Source organism: Accipiter gentilis, chromosome 32, assembly GCF_929443795.1.
Source record: "Accipiter gentilis chromosome 32, bAccGen1.1, whole genome shotgun sequence".
Classification (NCBI taxonomy): Eukaryota; Metazoa; Chordata; class Aves; order Accipitriformes; family Accipitridae; genus Astur; species Astur gentilis.
The window spans coordinates 14,822,011-14,843,810 of NC_064911.1; the positions used below are offsets into that span (position 1 = coordinate 14,822,011).

Genomic DNA, 21,800 nt, shown 5'->3' on the forward strand with positions numbered 1-21,800 from the left:
GGATTCTTTTCCAAATGGAAGTAAATTGTTCAGAAAAGGTAATAAAGCTGATCAAAATTTTCCATCCTGAGTTGGAGGTAAATTATATTCTTTGTCTTATTGGTTTTTATGATGACATTTTGTACCTGCTGTGAAACAGGTAAAATTGTACTAGAAGAGGGCATGTTTTTCCTTTAATCTGACAAGAACCTGTTGAAATTTGAAACTGTCCATTTTAAATTCTCTAATGCTGTAGTTTGTAGTTAATGATTGGCATTAATGATGTCTTGGTTCTATTACAAAACCTCTGTATTTGAGAAAATTGGTAGAATCTGTAAAATTTCTCGTACTTGCATGCAATGCAAGTGTAAAACCTTTTCTGTGAAATAACATTACAAAATTAGATCATTAATTCTGTTAATCACAGGAAGCGAGCTGCTGCTTTAAGCATAACATATGCCAAGTAAGTTGGAGGTACTATTAAGATCGTATTGTACCAAAAAGAATAACTCCTATACGGTCTTTATCGCAAACTGAAAAGTCTACGTTCCTTAACAAGACATTATCAACAAAATCATGCTGACGTGTGACCGTGAGAGGGGTGTGAGTGTGGAGGCGATAAAGGTGCAGATCTACTCCAGTAACAGTGCTGATCGGGAGATGGAAGGGTTGTGATTGCCGTTTGATTAGAAGTGGTTGTTCTTTTAGTGTATGCAAGTTATCTGTGAGAAATCGGTGTTTCTGGAGACTAGTGATTCTTACTTTTCTCCAGACTTCTGTTTGTGTTCAGTTTGGACCACTTCATTTCTAGTTGGAGCTTTATTTTATAAGCAGAGATCATATATGTCCGGATCATTGCTATCAGGTGCCAAGGAGCTCAGATGAATTTCTCTCATAAAACTGGTTATATGTAATATTAGGTGTAGAGGAATTTGTGCCTCTCCTTGAGTATTCAGCAAGATTGTTATACTCTGCATTGTGTCTTGTCGGTATTTCATATTAAATTCCTGGTTTTTTACATGTTGCCTAAGTATGTTGGGATTTGCTCTTTTTGTTAGGCTTTTCGCATGTGCAACAAATATTAAGACATAAATAGTGAGTAAATTACGTGACCTTACGTATCATTTAAATCTATTTATATAAGGTAAGATAATAGTGGGAGGAGATGCTGGAAACCTGATCTTGTAGCACTGCATATGTATTTTAGTCATTCAAGCTCAGAGGTGCTATGGACAATAGCTAATTTTAGTATTTTAGTTCGCAGAGTGAAATCCCAAGTGAATGTAATGAAAAGATGCATTTCTACAGTTAGGAAACAAGAACTCTAACAGGAGAGAAGAACATGGTTTCTGCTGAAAAAAATTGCATTGAAAAATATTAAAGGAATACTAAAATATTTCCCTAGAGTATTTTCCATGGAGTTCTCTCAGTCTTAAGATGGATGTCATCATGATGTTTTATTACTGTTCCATTTATTATGTAAGCTTTATGTGCTATTTGTTAACTATGCCATTTTATTATATGCCAAGTAACTTTAAACATCTCAATATAAATATTGTAAAATGTGGATTCTTGTTTAATAATTAAGTATTAAAACTATATTTTAAACACTGGAGTGTGAGAGAGAGAATTCACAGTTTTTAAAAGGAAACTATTACCAAAAAACATAGCGAGAATATGAAGAACATTTACAATTTTATCAAAGCTGAAGAGGAACAAATTGCTTTGTACTCACTGCTCTTCACAGAATGCTTTCCCTTCCTACAGGAAGCAAGAATATGTGTTCTAGTGTGAACTTACTGGTGGTTGTACTTAGGGTGGAGAATTTTTAATTTCCTGAATTTATTTTTTTTTCCTAATTCTGTTCATGTAGGCAACACGGAAGGAGATTGAGAAACGCCAGGTCCATCTTAAGAGCATCAGCGATTTAGGAGAGAATTTGAAGACAGTGCTGAAAGGACAGGAAAGTCTGGTGGAGGATAAACTCAGCCTCCTGAACAGTAACTGGATAGCAGTAACTTCACGCGCCGAGGAATGGTTCAATCTGTTACTGGTAAGGAAAATGCATTTGTTCACACGGAGGAAATGTTGGTGCTCAGCCTTATAGGAGTATTTTTTCTGGTGCCTTGGATTGTGCTTATTGAATACTTAGGTACACAGACAATCAGATTGATTGTTGGTTTAGTATGCTATCTATATTTTAAGAATCTGACTGCTTACAGAGTGATGGTTCTGTGGAGGCTTGATTGTTAGCGCATCCTGTTCCTCTCTGCCGCAGCCGTTCCCGGACTGTTTTCTTGGGTTTTTTTCCCTAATGAATGAAATGCAGTTTCTCCCCAAGGACCTCGACTGCTTTAGGTGAAAGAAATAGTCAAACAAATTGAGTAGGTCTTGAAAATTATACCAACAACCTCAGCTGCTTTTGGCTACAGTAACATTTCTGTTGGGAACAGTCCAGTTGGGAAGTAAGTCCCCGCTTGCATGTTGGTTTGGTGCACAGGGTAGCTTTGGGGTGTGCGTGAACTAGATTCGCTTCAGAGGCAACTAAATCAGCAGCTCTGCTCAGGGTGCACACCTGATGTGCTCAAGGACTATGATTTGGTCTTCCAGAACTACACGATGCTCCCTTGGATAGCTTTATAGTGCATGTTGTGATGAGGATAATTACTTAAGGGGACCAGATTAAGCCCAGTCAAAAGTAAAATCCCTAATACACATTTAATACAGATTCGGGAGCCTCAACCCCAGCTGCTTCGAACTGCTGATAGTCACATACCTATGTTCTCCCTTAAAATTCATTCTGTCATGAAGAGATGACAGCTTGAACCCTTAAACGCAGAAGGGTCTTAACCCCTGGGCTGCCAGAATGCTTTGGGAAATCTTGTACGCTGTTTCTGTTGCTGAGAGCATGGGAATGCAGTTTCAACCCGGAGAAACTGGGGTGGTTCTCAAGGGTGTGCTAGCCTTTATCATGACTTTTCCAAGCTTGATGTGTTGGAGCTCCACTAGAGCCTGTGTGGCGACATGACGAGTGCTTCTGCGACGGATATACAGCATCACTACGGGGCTGCTTCGGCTGTGTGCAGTATACAAGTGAAAGCATCTGGTTGTGCCTATTCTGTCTGGAAAACTTAAGCTTTTCATTCAGTCTGATGTAGGTGCTCAGCTTCAACGTGGAACTGATTGTAAGAAACATATAATGGAGTTTCTAGACTGGTATAGTTATATTCCTCTACTTTCTCTCTTTCTCTGCTTTGGATTCTTTGGTTAATATTTACTAGAACCCATGGTAAAAGGTATGAGAGAGGGAGTTGGTCTTTTACTGATTTTAGAACAGTGTCAAATAAAGGTACATGCATCCAGGGGCCAAAAGGACTGTTAAAATCTTTGCTCTCAGGTGTGTGGTAATGCATATGTATTGTGTGGATATGCAAAGGTCTCATTCTAGTGAGCTCACTGAAAAGACAAAATGTTTTTAAATTGAGGAGAGAAAAAAAGGTTTCTCAGAATATCAACTAGAATAGCTTTTTAAAAAGCAGTCCCAAAGCAGAGAAGCGAGATGAAATGCAAATATGACTTTTGGATACAAAGCTCCCGTTCTTGACTGTGACTTTGCAAGTGCATCCTCGTTACCGTCTGAGTTTCAATCAGCTCAGTGCCTTTCCAAAATGAGTTCTGTACCCGATTCTTGGGAAACTCTTCTTTCCACCTCCAGCAGGTCTGGCTGTCACCCTCCTGTTCCTCTCAGCAGCCTGGCTGAGCTGCAGACACCCGCGTCTCGCTGTGACTTTATCACCCTCCTGCCTGTCACTTTGGAACCTTCTCTCTTTCCTAGAATGTCTTTTTAAAGAAACTTAACGTATAAAGTGAGAGCAAACAAACGACAGATTCTAGCCTTCACGAAAGAAGCAGTTACTGTGTAAAATAAAGAAGTTTAATTTCATAATGTATGCATGTTTGCCACAGTTGGCATAATTACTGCTATTATTTCAGTTCTGATTACTTTTTTTGTATGCAGTATTTACCTTTTCCACATACAGGAATATCAAAAGCACATGGAGGCTTTTGATCAGAATGTAGCTAATGTCACAACTTGGATGTATCGTGCTGAAATACTGTTGGATGAATCAGATAAACAAAAACCCCAGCAAAAAGAGGAAATTCTTAAGGTAAAAAAATGCGATTTTCTGGAAAGCATTAATTTTATTCTTAAAAGGACTGTGTCAAAACTAGCGTATTTTGAAAGGTGTCACAAATTGATTAACATTCTTTTTTTCTGTGATAAAGCTACCCTCTGGCAGCTTGTAGATTACTTAATAAATTTGCACTGCATTACAAAAGTTAAATCCCTGCAGAAGTAAAACCAGATATGTTATTATAAGTCTTGGGGACTTCCTGGTGAGTAGAACAGCAGCTTATTAAACCTGTGTTTGCTGGAAAAAAACTCCTTAAAACATCTGGTTGAACAAAACCCTTTTTTTTTTCTGTGTTCTTCATTTTTAATTGCTTTTCTGTGATACTTTTCTGATATCTATGGTATCTGCATTTGATGTCTTTGTCATATGATTGTTTTAATTCTATAAATACTGCTTGCATTGCTGCCAGACCAACACCACAGACAAGAATATTATATGGTGAACAAGCTGTATAATAATGGGTTAGCATATCGACCAGGAGGTTTTATTTGGCCCATTGCATCATTTGACCAACTGATGAAAAATTAACTTTCAAGGGAGATGTGAATTTGAAAGTACCTCATTTAAAATACCTTCTTTGTTAAGGTTAAACAACTTCAAATTATTATCTGTATGGATTCTTTTTTTTTTCTTCTGAAATCAGTGTGAAGTTTTACTTTGTGTTGAACTCCACGGTCAGAACATACTATCTGAGGAACAGCTTGCAAGTCAAAATCAGAATTGTATTGCTGGCACTAACATAATGATACCATTTACTAAAGCAATACTTTACAAATTCCAAGGCAGAGCATAAATCGGTGCTCTCAATTGATCTCAGCAGGATTGCGGGACAGACTTTTGTAGTTGAATGAACAATTTTGCCACCATCAGGTACAAAGTACAATTATCTTTGCCATCATTAGAGGTGTATATACTTGTACTGCCCAGAGGCATTTCATACAGACAGTGAAATGTAATTATTAATGCCCAACCATGTTTATGATTCCCGAATACCGGCTATCTTTTTCGGCCTCTGCCCATACTGGCATCTACTGTTAAGATTACTATTGCAGAGGAAGAAGGTATTTGCCCTCATTTTTTTTTTTTTTTTAATCTGTGATAGATTGACGGAAAAAATTCCCACTGGTTTTCATCTGGTCATTTTTTTCCCTGCCTCATCTATGGGCATGAACAGTAATGAAAGCAACAACTACACATCCAGTTCCATAATACATGAATTAGCAGCTCTTCCTAGCTTTAGGAACGTAAAAGAATTTAGCGTATCCTGAAATATGCTGAGGATTGTATTATTGCAGATAAGAACCTGGCTAGAAATAATGTTCACCATTAATTTCCTCTAGGAGATATTAAAACAGACATGTAGATACATTCCTGCTATAAATTTGAGGGCTATGAGTAGGAATGTTATCTAACATGTTTCTACTGGATTTACACACTCATGCATAATTATCTGAATTTGCTTTGTGGTTTTGCTCCCTATTCCTTTGCACACTTTCTCTCTCTCTCTCTTTCTCTCTCTTTGCATTTATTACTAACTTCAAGCCCTGTCTCTTGCTCACGGACTGTAGCGCTTAAAGGCTGAGCTGAATGATATGCACCCAAAGGTGGACTCTGTGCGTGACCAGGCGGTAGACTTGATGACAAACCGTGGAGATCACTGCAGGAAAGTAATAGAGCCTAAACTGTCAGAGCTCAACCAGCGATTTGCAACTCTATCACAAAGAATTAAGAGTGGAAAGGTAGGAGGACTTGCTTCCATATGGAGAGGCATACAAAATGGTGTTTATATAAGGTGCACAATTACAACTACATAGCGGGCTGCAGTTTCTCCCAAACCTAAGCTTTTAAAGGACAAAAATGTAGATCCTAAGAATTTTCTTTTTTTATAAAGTGTGAAGGTTTGGGGGTTTTGGCATTAAGGTCTTTTTTCACTGTTTCACAATTAAAAGTATTCGATGGCTTTATATGAACGTAACGATTACTTCATTAACTTATGGAGAATGGACAACATCTAGGAATTGGTAAGATTCTTAATCTTATCAAACTACGAGTAGCCTTTTTTTCTATAGATTGACTTTTGAGGACTAATTTTTCATTAAATGCACTCAGTCTTTGCCTATGAGGCTGTGACTCACCAAGGTTTGAGATGGAGACAGATATATATACACAGATTATATCAATTATACTTCAGCTACTCATCGGTACAACTAGCATGACTACTGAATCTGAATTCAGTATGACTAGGTAATTTTTAGCCAAGTTATGACTTCTGAATTGGAATGAGGAGGGACATAAGCCACCTACTTTCTCCACTGTATTTGCTGCCTTTATCGCAGAGAGCTATTCAGCAGATTAAAGCAGGCAGCCATGCAAGTTGGTATATAGGATAATGGGAGTGCATGGATCCTCATCTTAACTATTTTTGCTGGCTACTGTAATAGCACGGGAAATAAATGCACAGAGGATCACTGGCAGAGCAGGAAAAAAGCTTTGCAAAAAGCATAAGCAAGGAGACGTGGTTTTCATGACTGGTTTGGGGTTTACGCAGGGCTCAATACCCTGTGTAACCAGCACATTCTTTGTGGGTTTTTGAACAGAATAGAATATGTCCTATGAATAAAGGTCATCTTTTTTCTTCTACTGGCCATCAGTGGTCCTTCAGCAGTTCCAAGTGCGCTTCTCACTTCTTACACAAGTACAAACCGTAGACAGAGAACATCTTGGCGCAAAGCCCGAACGACTGTGTTGCGTGATGTTCTTTATTCTGAACATCTGTTATCTGCAGTCTGGATTTCCTTCTCAGTTTTACCTTGCACTTCCACGACGCTGTAAGCATACAGGGCTGATGCAGCCTTTGATAGGGTTGTGTGAAATTATTGCTTGTCTTAGGAAAAAATGGGACTGCCTGAAGGTGGTTTATCGTGGGTTCGCTGTTTGCATTGCGTGTTGTGGGCTCACTCAAAAGAAGGGGAAAAAGATGCTTATCAAGGTGAAGTGTCTTCAGAGCACAGCCTGTAAACCCCTTCCACCTGGCAGCCTTCTCTCTCAGGTGTTCTCCCATTTAGGATTGTATAGGGAAGATGAGCTGGAATGGCAGCGCCTCACTGAGCTTTATACACCATGTACCTAGCAGGATGAGAGGAATTACTACAGCTCGTAATTTTAATGGTAAATGAGAGGTTAGGGGAGCTTTTCCAGGACCTTAGGGAATGGACAACTAGGGTATGATTCACAAATGATATCTATATTTAATAGGTATTGCATAAGATAGAGAGGCAAAAGCTTGTCTGAACTCTTGGCACTTCTACTGACTCACTGTATGCATTTGGGAAAAGGACTAAATTGCTGGGTGCCTCATTTTGTCCACCTGTATAATGTAGGTAACTGTACTTCCCTTTGTCGTTATTTCAGCTTCATGGGCTCAAAGATTATTATTCTTTTGGGGTGATATTATGCTTCCTAAGTGTTTTGGGTTTTTTTTCCTATTGAGGTGAAATTATTCACTCAGTGAATAATAGATTAAAAAATCAGTTCAAGAGGACAGTAAGCTCTCATCATCTATTTTCAATCAGTTCTCATCTATTTTCAAATTATCTATATTTTTTCAAATAATAACAATTATCAGTACAACAATGAAGTAATAAGAAATGACCTGTCATGTCGGTAAACAGTAGTACATAGTTGTTGTGTCCCGAGATATCAAAATTATCATAGTGTACTAAAATGAGATTTAACCTTTTCAAGTGTTTTCAAGTGTCTTTAAACCTCACTCAGTTATTGGAATTTCATTTAGTATTTCTCCTTCCATTTTCCTTTTTGCTATTTTTTTTAAACATTTGTCAGAGATGAGTAATTTTATATTCCAGTTTTATTAGTTGATTTGTCTTTTAGTGAGATTTAAGTACTTTTGAAGATATCCTTCAGAGCATTTGAGAAGAAATTACTGCGTACTACTTGCTACTATTTCTACCTCAGTTGAAGTGCCTGCTGAGTGTAATGCCGAGCTTCTTGATGAAAATTTGCGAGCACAGTATTATTCTTTATGAATAGCATACATTATTGTATTGCCATGAATGTTCGTAAGTGCACAAAGTCTTTGTCATTAAAACAACGAGATACAATTAAGGCATTTTTACCCTAATTGTCCCAGGTATCTGTGGAACAGCTGAGCACAGATTACAGTTGATGTCCAGTCTCTCTTGTTTTAACTGATTAACTTTGATTGTTACCACCTTCATTACAAATTTTTCCTTTATAATAAATACCAACTGTACTGGAGGGAAGAGTAAAGGAGAACTGATTAGAATATAACGTGCTTGTGTCTTTAGCATGAAGACAGTTGTATGTCCGAGAGTTCCTAGAACATCGTAAAGCATTAATTACCTTTAAATTTTATGCAAGAATCATCAAGAATTGGTTGCTTGTTCTTGTGTTTAAAGCTTTGACAGAAGAAAGCTTTCTCTGTTGGTCCTTTGCAATGCACGTAGTAAGTGTATTGCATATTGTACATTGAACTATCCACAGGCACTAGGGTATCATGCAGATAAAGGGCAGCGTATTGTTGTTAATAAGTGGCACTTGTTTTAGAGTTTAAAACTGAACGCTAAGCTAAAGCACCATAATTATACTGTGATTCATTTTGGAGAAAATCTGCCTGTTTTGTTTGGTTGAGGGTTTTGTGGTCCTGCATTTTTCTTGAGGCTTTTTTAAAACACAAGCTCTTTTAATGAAGTTTTGTTCATTTGTTTTAATATGTTACAAAATATTGCCAGGGGAATATCTTACACAAAGATTATCTGTCTTTTGTGTTGTATAATTCACCTGACGTTTTTGCTATTCTTTGTGAGAGAGCAATGATTTCAAAATGCTGAAACAAATTATCATGAAATTTTTCTCAGTTGGTAGTAGTAGATGGTTTTTCATCTGAATGGATTGCTTGTTGCTGTGTGATTTCTGACAAACCAGATATAGCCAAATAGCATCAACATTTAATTTTTTAGACAAATCGTTATCTTACACTGTTTATGTGAACCTGTTCTTACACACAAAAGAGAGAATACCATATCTATTTATTTTTTTATTTTCACTCACCATAGAATTCTTATGTTTTCTTATATGCAAATTCTACAGTATTATTAAATAGCTATCTTCACTTGTATCTTTGGGTACTTTGAGTTGTATGGTGTAGATATTTTTCCACATGATGGAAAGTCTACCGTTGTTTTAGCAATAGGGGGGAGAACAGATGTCTCTTTTCATCTGTGTTTCTAATAAAACTATTAAGTGTGTGATTTAAATAAACAATCTTTGTATTTCTCCCATTTTAGCCCTTCATTCCTTTGAAGGAATTGGAGCAATTTGACTCCGATATACAAAAAATGCTTGAACCACTGGAGGATGAAATTCAGCAGGGGGTGAATCTGAAAGAGGAGGACTTCAATAAAGATATGGTAATTTGGTTGAAATGGAAGTCTGAGTGAAGTAGGCAGGGAGATGAAAAAAACAGAGTGAAAATTAGAAACTTCCATATTTCTGTTAGAATCTTTAGATATGACTTGGACAAAATTTTATTGTGCTAATATATTATAAAATCAAAAGTCACAAGTTAGCATTAACTAAAAGTTTTAATGATAAGTTCATTGTTAGTTTATAAGAAAAACATTTTTCGACCCTTGTGAAAACACAAAGTAAACCAGGAATATTATCTACGGGTCCTATATTAGTACCAACAATATTACAGAATAGGGAATGAATATTAAAATCTCTGTAGCAGTACAAAGACCAAGAAAGCTCAGAATGATGTATCTAAATGGGCAATATAGAAAAAGAAGACATTCACTAAAACAAATGCTAGGCAATGATCATTGAAAGAAATGCCACTAGCCAATTAAATTCCTAACCAATCTGATTATACCATTTATTGTAAATAGGTTTTGTGGCTGTGGTAAGCTTTATTACTCACGCTTGCTCTTTGCAAGTAGTAAAACTGTTTATCCATATTGGGGGTGGGCAAGGGGGGGAGAAAAAAAGAGAGGAGTAAAATACTGCTGTGCTTTGCTACTGTTACCACTGTAGTGTGTTTTCTCCAGAGTGATTTTCAGAGGCACGATGTTTCTTGGCTGGGCAATAACAGAGATTCGTCTTTAGGACCCTCTCTTTGTGAGTCCACAGCGAGATCAAATATATATTTCTTTACAAGCAATATAAAGAGTCAATATTCTTTTCCTTTTAAGGAGTTCTTCAAAGATAGCCATTTTAGATCAATGCTGAAAGGAATCTTTACAGGACTCTTTTTCTTTTCTTTTTTTTTTCTTTTTTTTTCTTTTTTTTTTTTTTTAAAGCGGGAAAAGTAAAATCTAAGGTAGTATGTACTGCAGTGGAAAATTTGAAGCGAATCAAGTTTGACGGGGCAGTTTCCACTACTTGAGCATATTTTGTTCCCTTTCTTTATGTAAAATGTGTAGTGTGGCTCAAGAGGTACACTCCCCGAAGCTGTGGCATAAATTCAGCTTCTATCTAAAAAGTACTTAGTGGTGTCATTTTCCCTGCCAGAATAGCTGTTTTGCACCGTGATGATACGTGCAAATGGTCAGGAATTACTTGGCCTCCTAGTGTACTGGCAACTTCAGTGACTACTGAGAGTGATTTAGAATATTTTAGATGTATCTGTTTCTTCCGGTTTAAAGTAAAATATATTTTACCTTTTTGCCTTTAATGCTTTCATCTTGTTATCCTGGGTGCTATGGAAATTCTAATCTCAAACAGCTGTAGATTTTCAAGTGCTGTTTTATTTGTACCCCTCAAGTGTCTACATGTGTTGTAGAAAGCAACCGAAAGTTATTCGGTCTTCAGTATAGAACTGCAAGTAGCTGTTAGATGTTCACCTTAGCAGAGGAAGTGTAGTTTTATACATCTGTATCTCCTAGTACTTAAGTAATAATAAGATTAAAATGCCCGTTATTCTTGGGTTTGTGTTTTTGTGGTTTTTTTTTTTAAATCAGAGCGAAGATGATGAGAGCACGGTGAAAGAATTGCTGCAAAGAGGCGACACGCTTCAAAAGAGAATCACAGATGAGAGAAAACGGGAGGAAATAAAGATAAAGCAACAGCTGTTGCAGACTAAACATAATGCTCTCAAGGTATAGGAGCTACAATTATAAGCACGTGCTACTAAACCCATTTTTTTCTTCATTTCAGGCTGTTGTACTGTTAAATGAATCTTCATTCCTATTTAGACATAAGTAATTTAAAATTATTTGGCTATAAACATCTATTTTCTTACATACTTCTCTTGATGCCGTGGAAAAGACATTTTAAATCTCCAGCTCAACCAGTACTGTCTCAGTGTCCTCAGTCCACAACCATGTGATTGCCAGCTGGACACAATGATTTCTTTAATAATAATTGCTTTTTTAACATGTTATTCATGTTTGGTGTTTCTCCAACAGCAGTCCAAGACCTTGGTTAGAATCAATTCTCACAAACATATTTTCAGTCATATAACATACTTCTGGCAATGAATAAGTTGTTTTATCCTTTAGTAAAAGATTTACATGCTATGTTCTTTAGCGGGAAAAGTGGCTCCAGCCTCTTTAGAATAGGGTAGGTGGTAGTACCATTAGACCTAGCAGCTAAGAGGCTGAAAACCAAAGTCATATGTCAAAATTCTGTGTTACCACACTCCTGGAGCTATAACTGTATGATACTGTTCTGAGAAACATCCACAGTGAGACCTACTTGGACAAGCTAATAGTCATAATTGGGAGAGTCATCTTTCCAGGGGAAAAAAAACAAAAAAAAAGTGAGGAAAGAAAGAATCTTACAGTTGGAAAGTCACCCTGGTCACCTACCTGGAGCTGTAGGCTCTGGCAACTATAGAAGACTTTTTCATCTTACTGGCAAGCAGAATTTTTTTCTTTCTTCTGAAAATTTTGATTAAGTTGTTCTTGGCTTGGGGAACATGGCATGGTTACATTTTAGTATTACTTTTCTTCAAGCAGCATCTTTCCTTTCCTGTGGATTTCATCCTAATTTTTACAGGTTTGCAGATCTGTTTGAATTCAGTAAAAGAATAGCTGGAATATACCATTGTTTTATCCTCGTTTAAAAGAAACTTGAAATCCGCTAGGTGTGTCTTTTTTCCATTTAAATGGAAGTAATTCATAATTTTTATGGAGAAGAAACAAGAAAAGTATTTCTAGAACTATGCCATTGACCAGATCCTTACTGGCTGTTTTTATGGAATAGAGTGATTGATTCTCCTTTGGGTGACTCAGTTAAGGCATTCAACCTTGTCAAATAAAATTCAAGAATGGCTGAGGCATATTCATCTGAGTATTTTTATATAAATTGTACCAGTAATTTTTTAATTTACTTCTTAATAAGAAGTTACAGTAATGAAAATATTTTCTGAATTCTGTATGAGCAAAGTTAAGCAGTTAAAGCAAATGCAAATGGAGTATATTTAATAATATTTATATGAAATAAAATAACATTTTTTTACCTTCCTCTTGAAGACAAGTTTTAATAGTTTTATAAAGCTGAGTCATAAACACAGGGCATTTGTTATGTAAATGGTATTCAATTTAGAAAAAGAAAACCTGCCTTTGCATACATTTTTGCATTGCAATTATTTTCTTGTGAATAGCTAGAGTTTGCATGCAGGCTAGAATTTCACAGGACATCACAAAACACAGGAAGCCCACTTATGGCTAGATACTAAGTGGGCTGTGTTTCCATCTGTCCAGTAGGTATTCTGAGCAAAAGTGTTTTATATAAAATATTGACATTTATATAAGAGTCTTAACTTCTGCAGATATTGGTGACTGTCTCAGTGGCTTATTCAACATGTGAACAACTCTGAATTAGGTAACCTCCTTTAAAAGAAAAAATAGTCTGTTCAGCTGATGACAATATGCTGTGTTCAGTTACTTATATGCTGTCAAACTGAAGAAAATATGCTGTGTTGCGATACTTATATACTTGATTTAAATGTCAAGGTTTAATCAAAAAAAAATAGTGGCCTCGTGCACTTTTTTCCCCGTCACTGTGCACACATACCAATTCATATTTTATAAGCCTTTAATTCATACTCTAATAATGTCTGCACTGTGAACAGGACTTGAGATCTCAAAGAAGAAAAAAGGCTTTAGAGATTTCTCACCAATGGTATCAGTACAAGAGGCAGGCTGATGACCTAATGACATGGCTGGATGACATTGAGAAAAAGTTAGCCAGTCTACCAGACCACAAAGATGAGCAGAAGCTAAAGGTAATGTTGTTTGGGGATGGCAATGGTACATCTTTTGAGTGATAGTTTATGAATTTAACAGACAGCAAATGCAACAAATAATCCAATAGATACAGAATATTTTCAGTTCAGTTCTTTATTGCTATTTATAGTAAAACAAACTGTGTTCAAACTGACATTTCTTTGTTGTACTGTATCTTGTATTTGTCTGTTATATAGAATGTTATAGATAAATAATTTGAAACACGCTAAATAAAATTTTTTATCAATAATATGGAAAGTGTGCAATGTATTAAGAAGCATCAAATGTTTTCTAGTAAAAATTGTAATTGATTTTATGTATCTTTGTTCCAGATGAACAAATGACTTACCGATATATGGATGACCTCTATCTCATGTTAGCACATTCATTTTCATCAGAACATATTCATATGTCACTGTCAAACTCTATAGATTTATTTACATACTGTCAAAGGTTTTCCTAGTTTATTTTGCATCGTCTTTCTTTGCTTCATTCTCTGTTGAGTTTCCCACAGAGTAAAATGGGAGTTAAGTAACATATTGAAGAGTCAAATCATATATTCGTAAGCTGTCCAAACGCTATTTGTCCTGAATATGCTGACCCTTATTGGGAAAAGAATTTCTCCAATTGCCCATCGCAGGGTACTAGCAAGAATCTGGAAGCGGAAACTGTTGGCCTTTGCCAACTAGTTTTCATTGCGTACGAGCTGTTAGTATCTCTACAGCCAAACTCCAAGAAGGTTCTTCAATTTCAGTTATTTTTGTTTTGTTTAAATGTAAAATAAGACATGAAATAGCTGTAAATTTTAATTGTAACAATAAAATGGAAATGGAATTTCTGACAGAAGTGTTTTGCTAATTTTCAGTTGATTGATCTAGTTAGCTAACTGTCCTGGGCCCTGTATTGGTTTTGCTCACTAGGAGATTGATGGAGAATTGGAGAAGAAGAAGGAAGATCTGAATGCGGTGCACAGGCAGGCTGAACGCTTGTCTAAGGATGGGGCTGCAAAAGCAGTGGAGCCAACCCTGATACAGCTCAGCAAGCGCTGGCGAGATTTTGAGAGCAAATTTGCTCAGTTTCGAAGACTCAACTATGCACAAATTGTGAGTTGTTACTGGCAAACCCAAACGTTTGCAACTGCTACTACTAACAGCATCCTACTAACAATGAGAGCTTCAGGGTCAGTGTCAACTCTTCAGATATTAATAAGAAAAACCCTATTGTCTGCAAGTGGGGGAATCTTTACGTTCTAATACAATAGTTCTCTGCTTTGGTCTTAAAATTGCCCTTAACTTAAATCAGCCAATTACCAAAAACTCAGCAATGAAGAATTCATGTTTATTTCTGTTGCCTCATTATTTTTCCATAACATCTTCCAGTTTAAAAGCGTCAGTTTGCCATGCGTCTATTTTGTTCAGTGAACGTGTAAAACACAAAAATTGTCTTTTTCAAACTACCCATCCCATGCCAATTTTAATTGGTTTTTTATTTGTCCATAACCTGTTATACCCACTTTAGGATGAGATTAAAAAAATTCTTATGACACTATATACACATGGCCTTTTCTTCAAATGCTTGAATTCTCAAAGGAGTTTTTGCAAGAAAGTGTACTTTTAACATTGACAGGATAAAAACATAATTTTATAAGCCAACTTCGTGTCTCCTCATTTTGAGTTGTTTAGTTGTATATAAAATACAATGAGGCTCACTGGTTTATATGTGCTGCAATAACTGGATAAATAAAAGGGAAATAAACTGTCACTATTCCAGGTTTATGTTCGAAATACGTATTGGGTGTTACCCATTTAGAAGGTTACCAGAGACTGCTTTTGCACTTACATGGCAGTTTTTCCTTGCCATTCCTACTACTCTGCTCATTGTCTTAGGGGCTTTGGATTTTATGTGAAGAAAGATAAGATTTGCTCTCAAGGAAGTTGTTGCATTACGTGCTTTTCTGTAACATTAAAAGTGCTAGTGGTGAAGGGGTGTTTCAACAAAATATAATTTTATATATTTTTGAATGCACCTAGATTACAGAGGGGACATACTGGCAGGTTAATGAAAAATTAAATACAGGAAGTGTTATTTCTAATCGATATATGGTGACTATGTTTTAAAAAAGAAGAAAAAAGTTCCAAAAATCAGCAATCATGTATAACCATTTGGTCAATACAGTCCTCTATTTAATGTACTGAGTGTATTGCATATTTTTAACTTTTCTACTATTAAGTTACATAATGTACACATAAAAATAATAATTGGGATAGCTATGCAGTTAATGGAAACAATCAGAGAAACATTAACTTTGGTTTGTATGTTATTAAATCTTGTTCCATCTGATTACTCTTTTCAGATTACTATGCTTTATATTAAACTTGATGGATGTAATCAGTTGCAAATCGTTTATACTGGCATGGAGCTAGAGCAGGCTTCACTTTGTCTTGTAAATGAGTCTTTTTTTTTTTTTTTTTAATAATGAATATATTTGTTCCTTTGATAAACAAGTAAGAAATAAGAATGTGCATGCAATTTACATAAAAACATTCTGCTGTCAATGTGCTTTTTATGTCACCCACCACCTACCATGACAGAGGATGGGTATATCCAATATAAAATTTTACTAGCAAATCAATAGAACTATATATTAGCATATTTTTCTTTAAACTATATAAGGTAGATACATCAGCACATGTTCTTTTGAATTGGCCAAAGGAATACAGTCATTGACTTTTTAAAGCCATGTAACCATTACATGTAGTTTTATTGTTAAAATATATTATTTATCTAATACATTTCTATCCTTGTAATGGTTAAATTTTTAAATATTCTCAAATATTTCATGCAAGAAGGCTGCTTGTTAGTATTTATCTGGGGAATAAGGTCATTACTCAATGAAATTTACCTATGTACAGGATAATTACTGTATCCTTCTCATTTCTCATGAAAAATATCTTGCTCTGTTGACAATGACCAAGGTGTGATATTCATATGGAATATTTTAGAAGTTTTACAGAAGCTACTGAAACTGGTGTGAGAGGCAGTATATTTTCATGACTGAAACCAGAGCGAAAAGTACATCTGCCTTGTTACTGTTTTGGCTTTGCTGAATCAGTGAAACAAAGTGAATTTCTCTTGAGTCTTTTTTTTTTTTTTTTCCTTCTTTCTTTCTTTTTTAATACAGCCTAAGTACCTACCTACCTCACAGGGATGTTGTGAGGATTAATTACTTGTTTGTGCAAGACTTTAAAATACAAAAGAAAAAGGAAAATTCAAACTATTCACTTGAACACATGCATATACCAGCAAACATAACTTTCACAGAGATTTTCTATGTTAACCACCAATTGAATAAAAACATATAATAAAGATACAAATAGGAATTTACTTTTAAAGCAAAAGAAAGAGAAAACTGCTGCATTTTTTATTTATAATTGATGATGTATTCAGTAACAGACTTATTTAACAATTGAAAGTTGTTATTATGAATCAATGAGGATTTAGTTGTACTGTATATCTTGCAATTCATTATGATTCATTGAATAAACATAGCAAGACTGCATTGAAGAAGACCTTTAATAATGTGGCTTGATGACAGATTTGCATGTCTTACCTTTGTTGGAGCCAATATCTTTCTGATATCTAAGTGTGAAATTAGAGTGATCATGCTTCTCTGGATTTTACTTTTCCCTAATGTTTTTTGGGAAGACCTGTCAGAAGGATATAGGAACCATAACCATGTAAGAATTGATTCTTTCTAGCATGGTAGATTCTCATAAAATTCTGATTGTCTCACAAATACAAAGCACTAAATATCCAGCAACTAACTGAGAAATATATATGGGTGTATATTTATAAAAAGGAATTTTCTGTCACCGCTTTTGATAATAAGGTACGATGTAGTTATATTACCTCAAACACTGCATCTTCTGTTTAATGCCGATTTTGAGACATTATTCAGTTTGTTAGAATGGTCATCTCTTTATGTGAAAAATTGTCAGAGAGTAGGGTGTGACATTCTGTAGGGAAAAAGGTGGGTTTATTGCAATAACAGATTAAACATGGTACGCAAATACATAAATACAACTGCACAAAACCTAAAATGACACCGAGTGGGAAAAAGTTTTTGGAGTTCATTTTGTCTTACAAGTTTTTCCTCCCACATGTTGTCTTTATTCATATGTGGCAAAATAAACAGTGGGCAGAAAATTCAATTTTTCAGCCAGGCAAATTTCCAATTCCTGTGTTAAGAAAAGTTTAACGTTCTACTTCATTTCTGCTAAAAATTTCTGTTTGAAATCAGTTGATAGTAACTTCAGTTGTGAAATCTGAATAACTTATTGAAGAGTGGAATATTCTACGATCATGTTCTAAAATTATGGTTAACCTCTAAATCCCACTGAAATGCATGGGGAAGCCTAAAATACTCTTCAAAAAACAAGCCATTACAATTTAATCCTAGAGCAGTGTGCAATTTTTGCATATTAAAATTACATGTTTGTATTTTAAAAAATTCATTTCAGTAAGAATTATAACATTAGAGAGTTCAAGGGACATTTATTTCTAGATTATCTCTGCAGAATCCAAAATCATTAAGCCTTGGCAGTCGCACAGTATTTTCAGAGAAGTTATCAATCCTCTTTGCTACAGTCTAAACCTAAATCTTCCAGTTACTGTTTTTTCTGCAACAGTTCACACCACTGTTCCAGGGTGATGGAAATAGTTATCTGTTGCAGAGAATAAGCTAGATTCAGATAGTTTAATTCAAATCCAGTTATTGATATATTGATTACATTAAATTAAATTAGCTTTAGTTAATGCCTGTTTTATAGAAGGTGGTTTTCCATGCTTTCATTTCAGCAGTCTAGGAGCATGTTTGTCATGGCTCAGTTTAGATTTTATTGAGCTGACTGAAATTACTCTGTGTATACAGAGTACTGAAGGCCTTTATCATGAGAAAACATTTTCTAGATGAACACAGGTGCAGAGCCTACACTATAAATTCTTATTTCATATGGGCTGTTACCATATTTTATGAAGCTATCCAACATTCTTTCAGCTGTCACATATGGTGGGGTTTTTTCTTTTCCTCTCCTAGCTGAACTATGCATGCTGTAAATAGTAAGCCAGAGTATTTTTAGGACAAGAGGAATATTGTTCTTGCAACCTATTAACAGCTCTCAAGATTATGTACTTATAGATTTATATACAAGGAAAAAAAAAAATAGGCTTACCCAAGTCATTTCAGTAAATTCATTGGCGACACACACAAACATTCTATTGAAATCTTACTACTGAAATATTTGAGCCTGGATTTTGGCCTTTCTGGAAAAAATAATAAAATTGATTAAATTATAAACATCAGGAGAGACTGTCTTTCTCATACCAATTAGACTATGTGTTGAACAGGAATTAATAAGGAAAATGGCTATACAAAACATGTATTTATTCCTATAAGGTAAGTGATTTAGTCTGAGCAGTTCAATAGTTTTCTGCAAGATGGATAAAATACCAGTACGCTCAGTACTTACTATGAACTAAATATCATAAACTTCATTTTTTCCTAATAAAAGGCATTATTCTGTTTAAGATTCTGTAAAGCATTCAGAAATTCAAAATACCTGTCTCCTAACTGGATGATCACTTCGGGTGAGAGAGTATGTGATCAACTTCTGGAACCAGATTAAGGACTGATCAAGTTTACAACTGAAATTCAAGAGTTTTTTTAAGTTCAGCCTTTTAAGGGCATCTTGCAGTTTTCAGTTAATATTTCCCCATGGAGCTCTATTTAGTTCATTTAATGACATTTAAATATTTTTTTTTAACTGTAACAAGTATGTTTATATATAAAGATATTTTCTCAACTATAAATCAAACATTAATTGAAATAAAAGTTAGATAAGCACAGGACTTGGTGTCCTAATTACCTGTCCGCATGTATATAACATGGCTACTTCAGTGGTAATGTGCTACCATTGGTTTTGATCGTTGTTTTCCAGTTTTCATAAGGAGCAGCATTGGAATGAAGTAGTTTTCTTCTCTTATCCTTGCTTAAATATTTCTTGGGGTAAATAAACAAGTAATGGTTACCAACAAGAAGGGGCAGACTAATTCATTATTCCTACAATGACTGGGAGAGAGGACGAATAAAAGAGAGAAAAGGCAATAAAAAAGCAAAATAAGAAAATATCCACTGGACAAAAGAAAAGAACTATACAGTGATGGATTAGTATCTGTTTCACCTCTGCGCTCTGGGTCTCTTAAGGACAGGACAGAGGTGATCTTGTGACACCATTTAACTCTTCTGACATTTACAGTGGCAGCTTTTTAAACAAATAGCTTTACACCGCCCAGCCCAAGACTGGGCTTTTCTGACTGTGGTCTGCAAAAGGGGTGAGGATGAATGAGAGTAGTTGGGAAGAGAATCACGGCTGAAGGTTTACACCTATTTTCTAGCATCTGTCAACCTGGAAATTGCTTTTAGAAAATTTATTCCTAATAATAGAATTCTATTTCAAATACTTTAGTTTTACGTCTAATTTAAGATAAGAAAGGTATGGGAAGTACGCTGAGGATAGGTAGTGTCTCCGATATAGCTGAAGAAGAGCTAGTTTTGTAGATGCATTTTAAATGCGCTTTACCTTCTCTGTGTCTAGAATGAATGCATACGGTGTTGTAGTAATTTAAGTGAAGACCATGTATAGCCTGGTTTTATAAAAGTGGACAAGTTTACTACAGTATTTTGAGGTCTTCTAAAGCGTATTTGTCATCTTTGATATTTACTTATTAATTCTGTACAGTATTCACTATCATCACTGCAAATCTATAGTATTTTAATAGAGAGAAGTTAAAAAATCCTGTCTTGTAGATGACAGAAATTTACAGAAAAGGTTTTTTCTCTGGCATTTTTCATTATCTGTTACAGACTTCAGTGATCTAAATTCCATATTCTGGTTTAAAAGTGAAACTCGACATCTTTACCTCATCACGTAGGAATGAAAACTTGCTGCAACTCGGACTAAGGCTGGTTTAGGATGCTGTCTTTAAATCATACGAAGTGGTTATAAGAATGTAGTCTTAACCATGCCACAGGCTTTTCTTACTGTTCTCTGTGTTGAGATGGAAACAGGACCAACAGCCTTTGTTTAAAGAATCATGGGCGACGTAGCGCCCATTTGTCTCTCATTTCAATTTTCTTTGGACAAACCTGAGCATTATACTAGTATAGTATTTTCTTCCTTATAATTTCCTAGCTATCTGGGAAACAAGGCAGCTAATTACCATCTTATTTTCTCTGATAGAGTATATCATAATTTATTAACATAATAAATTACATGGTGAGAAATTTGGTGTTAAAATTACTTGGCTATAATATTGAATTAAATAATAAGGGAAAAGACCTGCTGCAGAGTGATCTGGCCCTAAGTGACAGTATCTTTTGAAGAGATGATGTTCATCTGTCTACAATTCAGGATGTTAGCATCACTCATGGGTTTTTTTCTGTTGTGGGTTTTTTTTGTTTTATTTTGGGGGTTTTTAATGCATCCGAGTATACTCCTCAAGGTGCAGAAAGAAGTAAACTGTATCCCAGCCGAAACCAGGACAATGTACAGTGTGAGTGCTGAATATCTATGTATATATACTTAATTAGTTTCCAAAACTGCTGGATTGACAGCAATTTCATTTCCATTATTTAAAAAAAAAAAAAAAAAATTATGTCTTGGGTTAACAAAATCAGCCTAAGTGACAAACCCTATTATTATTCTGTATGATTGCATTTCTATAAATTTAGATTAAGGTTATTTTAAGAAACAAAAGATGGAAAATAATTAGGTAATGCCTTTTAACATTTCTGAAAGGTGTCAGTGTTTAAGCTTTGGGACCTTGCTCTTTGAAGCTGTTAGCATTCAACAATAACGTGGTAATTTAGTGGTGTTTTTAGAGTATTTTCTAAATTATCTCAAAAAACAGCTGACGTAGTTTGCATAAATATCTGGAAAGTTAGCATCACAAATCAACAGTCAATTTCAAAATGAGTTAGACAATTTAGATATCAGTAGACTGTATTCTAACATATCTGTGCTTTATTTAACATTAATTGGTTCCTTGGTGATCAGTCAGTAGAATTACACCTATTTTTATTCAAGACAGCCCTAAAGCTTCATGCATAAATGCTGTCTAAGATTAGGGCTCTTCTGTAGTCTTAATAAATCAGCTGTTAAATAAGTCGGCATTGACCAAAGTCTGTTCCTGGGAAGGCCGCCTTCCAGCAGATCGTGTAGAAGCTTGTGCTCCCACTGTTTCTTCTCTATAGCTTACCACTCTCTGAGAAACATAATTTTGAAGTTGTATTTTG

General features: G+C 35.3%; 1 protein-coding gene across 16 annotated transcripts in view; it reads left to right on the forward strand.

The window, feature by feature from the left end:
- Window positions 1–21,800, forward strand: part of DMD (dystrophin) — a 1,191,992-nt gene that overhangs the window by 506,895 nt on the left and 663,297 nt on the right. For 15 of the 16 annotated variants that reach the window (XM_049835325.1, XM_049835324.1, XM_049835302.1 and 12 more), the window contains 7 exons: window positions 1,853–2,032; window positions 4,020–4,148; window positions 5,744–5,914; window positions 9,503–9,625; window positions 11,177–11,314; window positions 13,294–13,446; window positions 14,368–14,550. In XM_049835325.1, the coding sequence (XP_049691282.1) occupies window positions 1,853–2,032; window positions 4,020–4,148; window positions 5,744–5,914; window positions 9,503–9,625; window positions 11,177–11,314; window positions 13,294–13,446; window positions 14,368–14,550 (1,077 nt within the window). The remainder of the gene's footprint in view (window positions 1–1,852; window positions 2,033–4,019; window positions 4,149–5,743; window positions 5,915–9,502; window positions 9,626–11,176; window positions 11,315–13,293; window positions 13,447–14,367; window positions 14,551–21,800) is intronic. The other variant, XM_049835308.1, reaches the window with a different exon arrangement.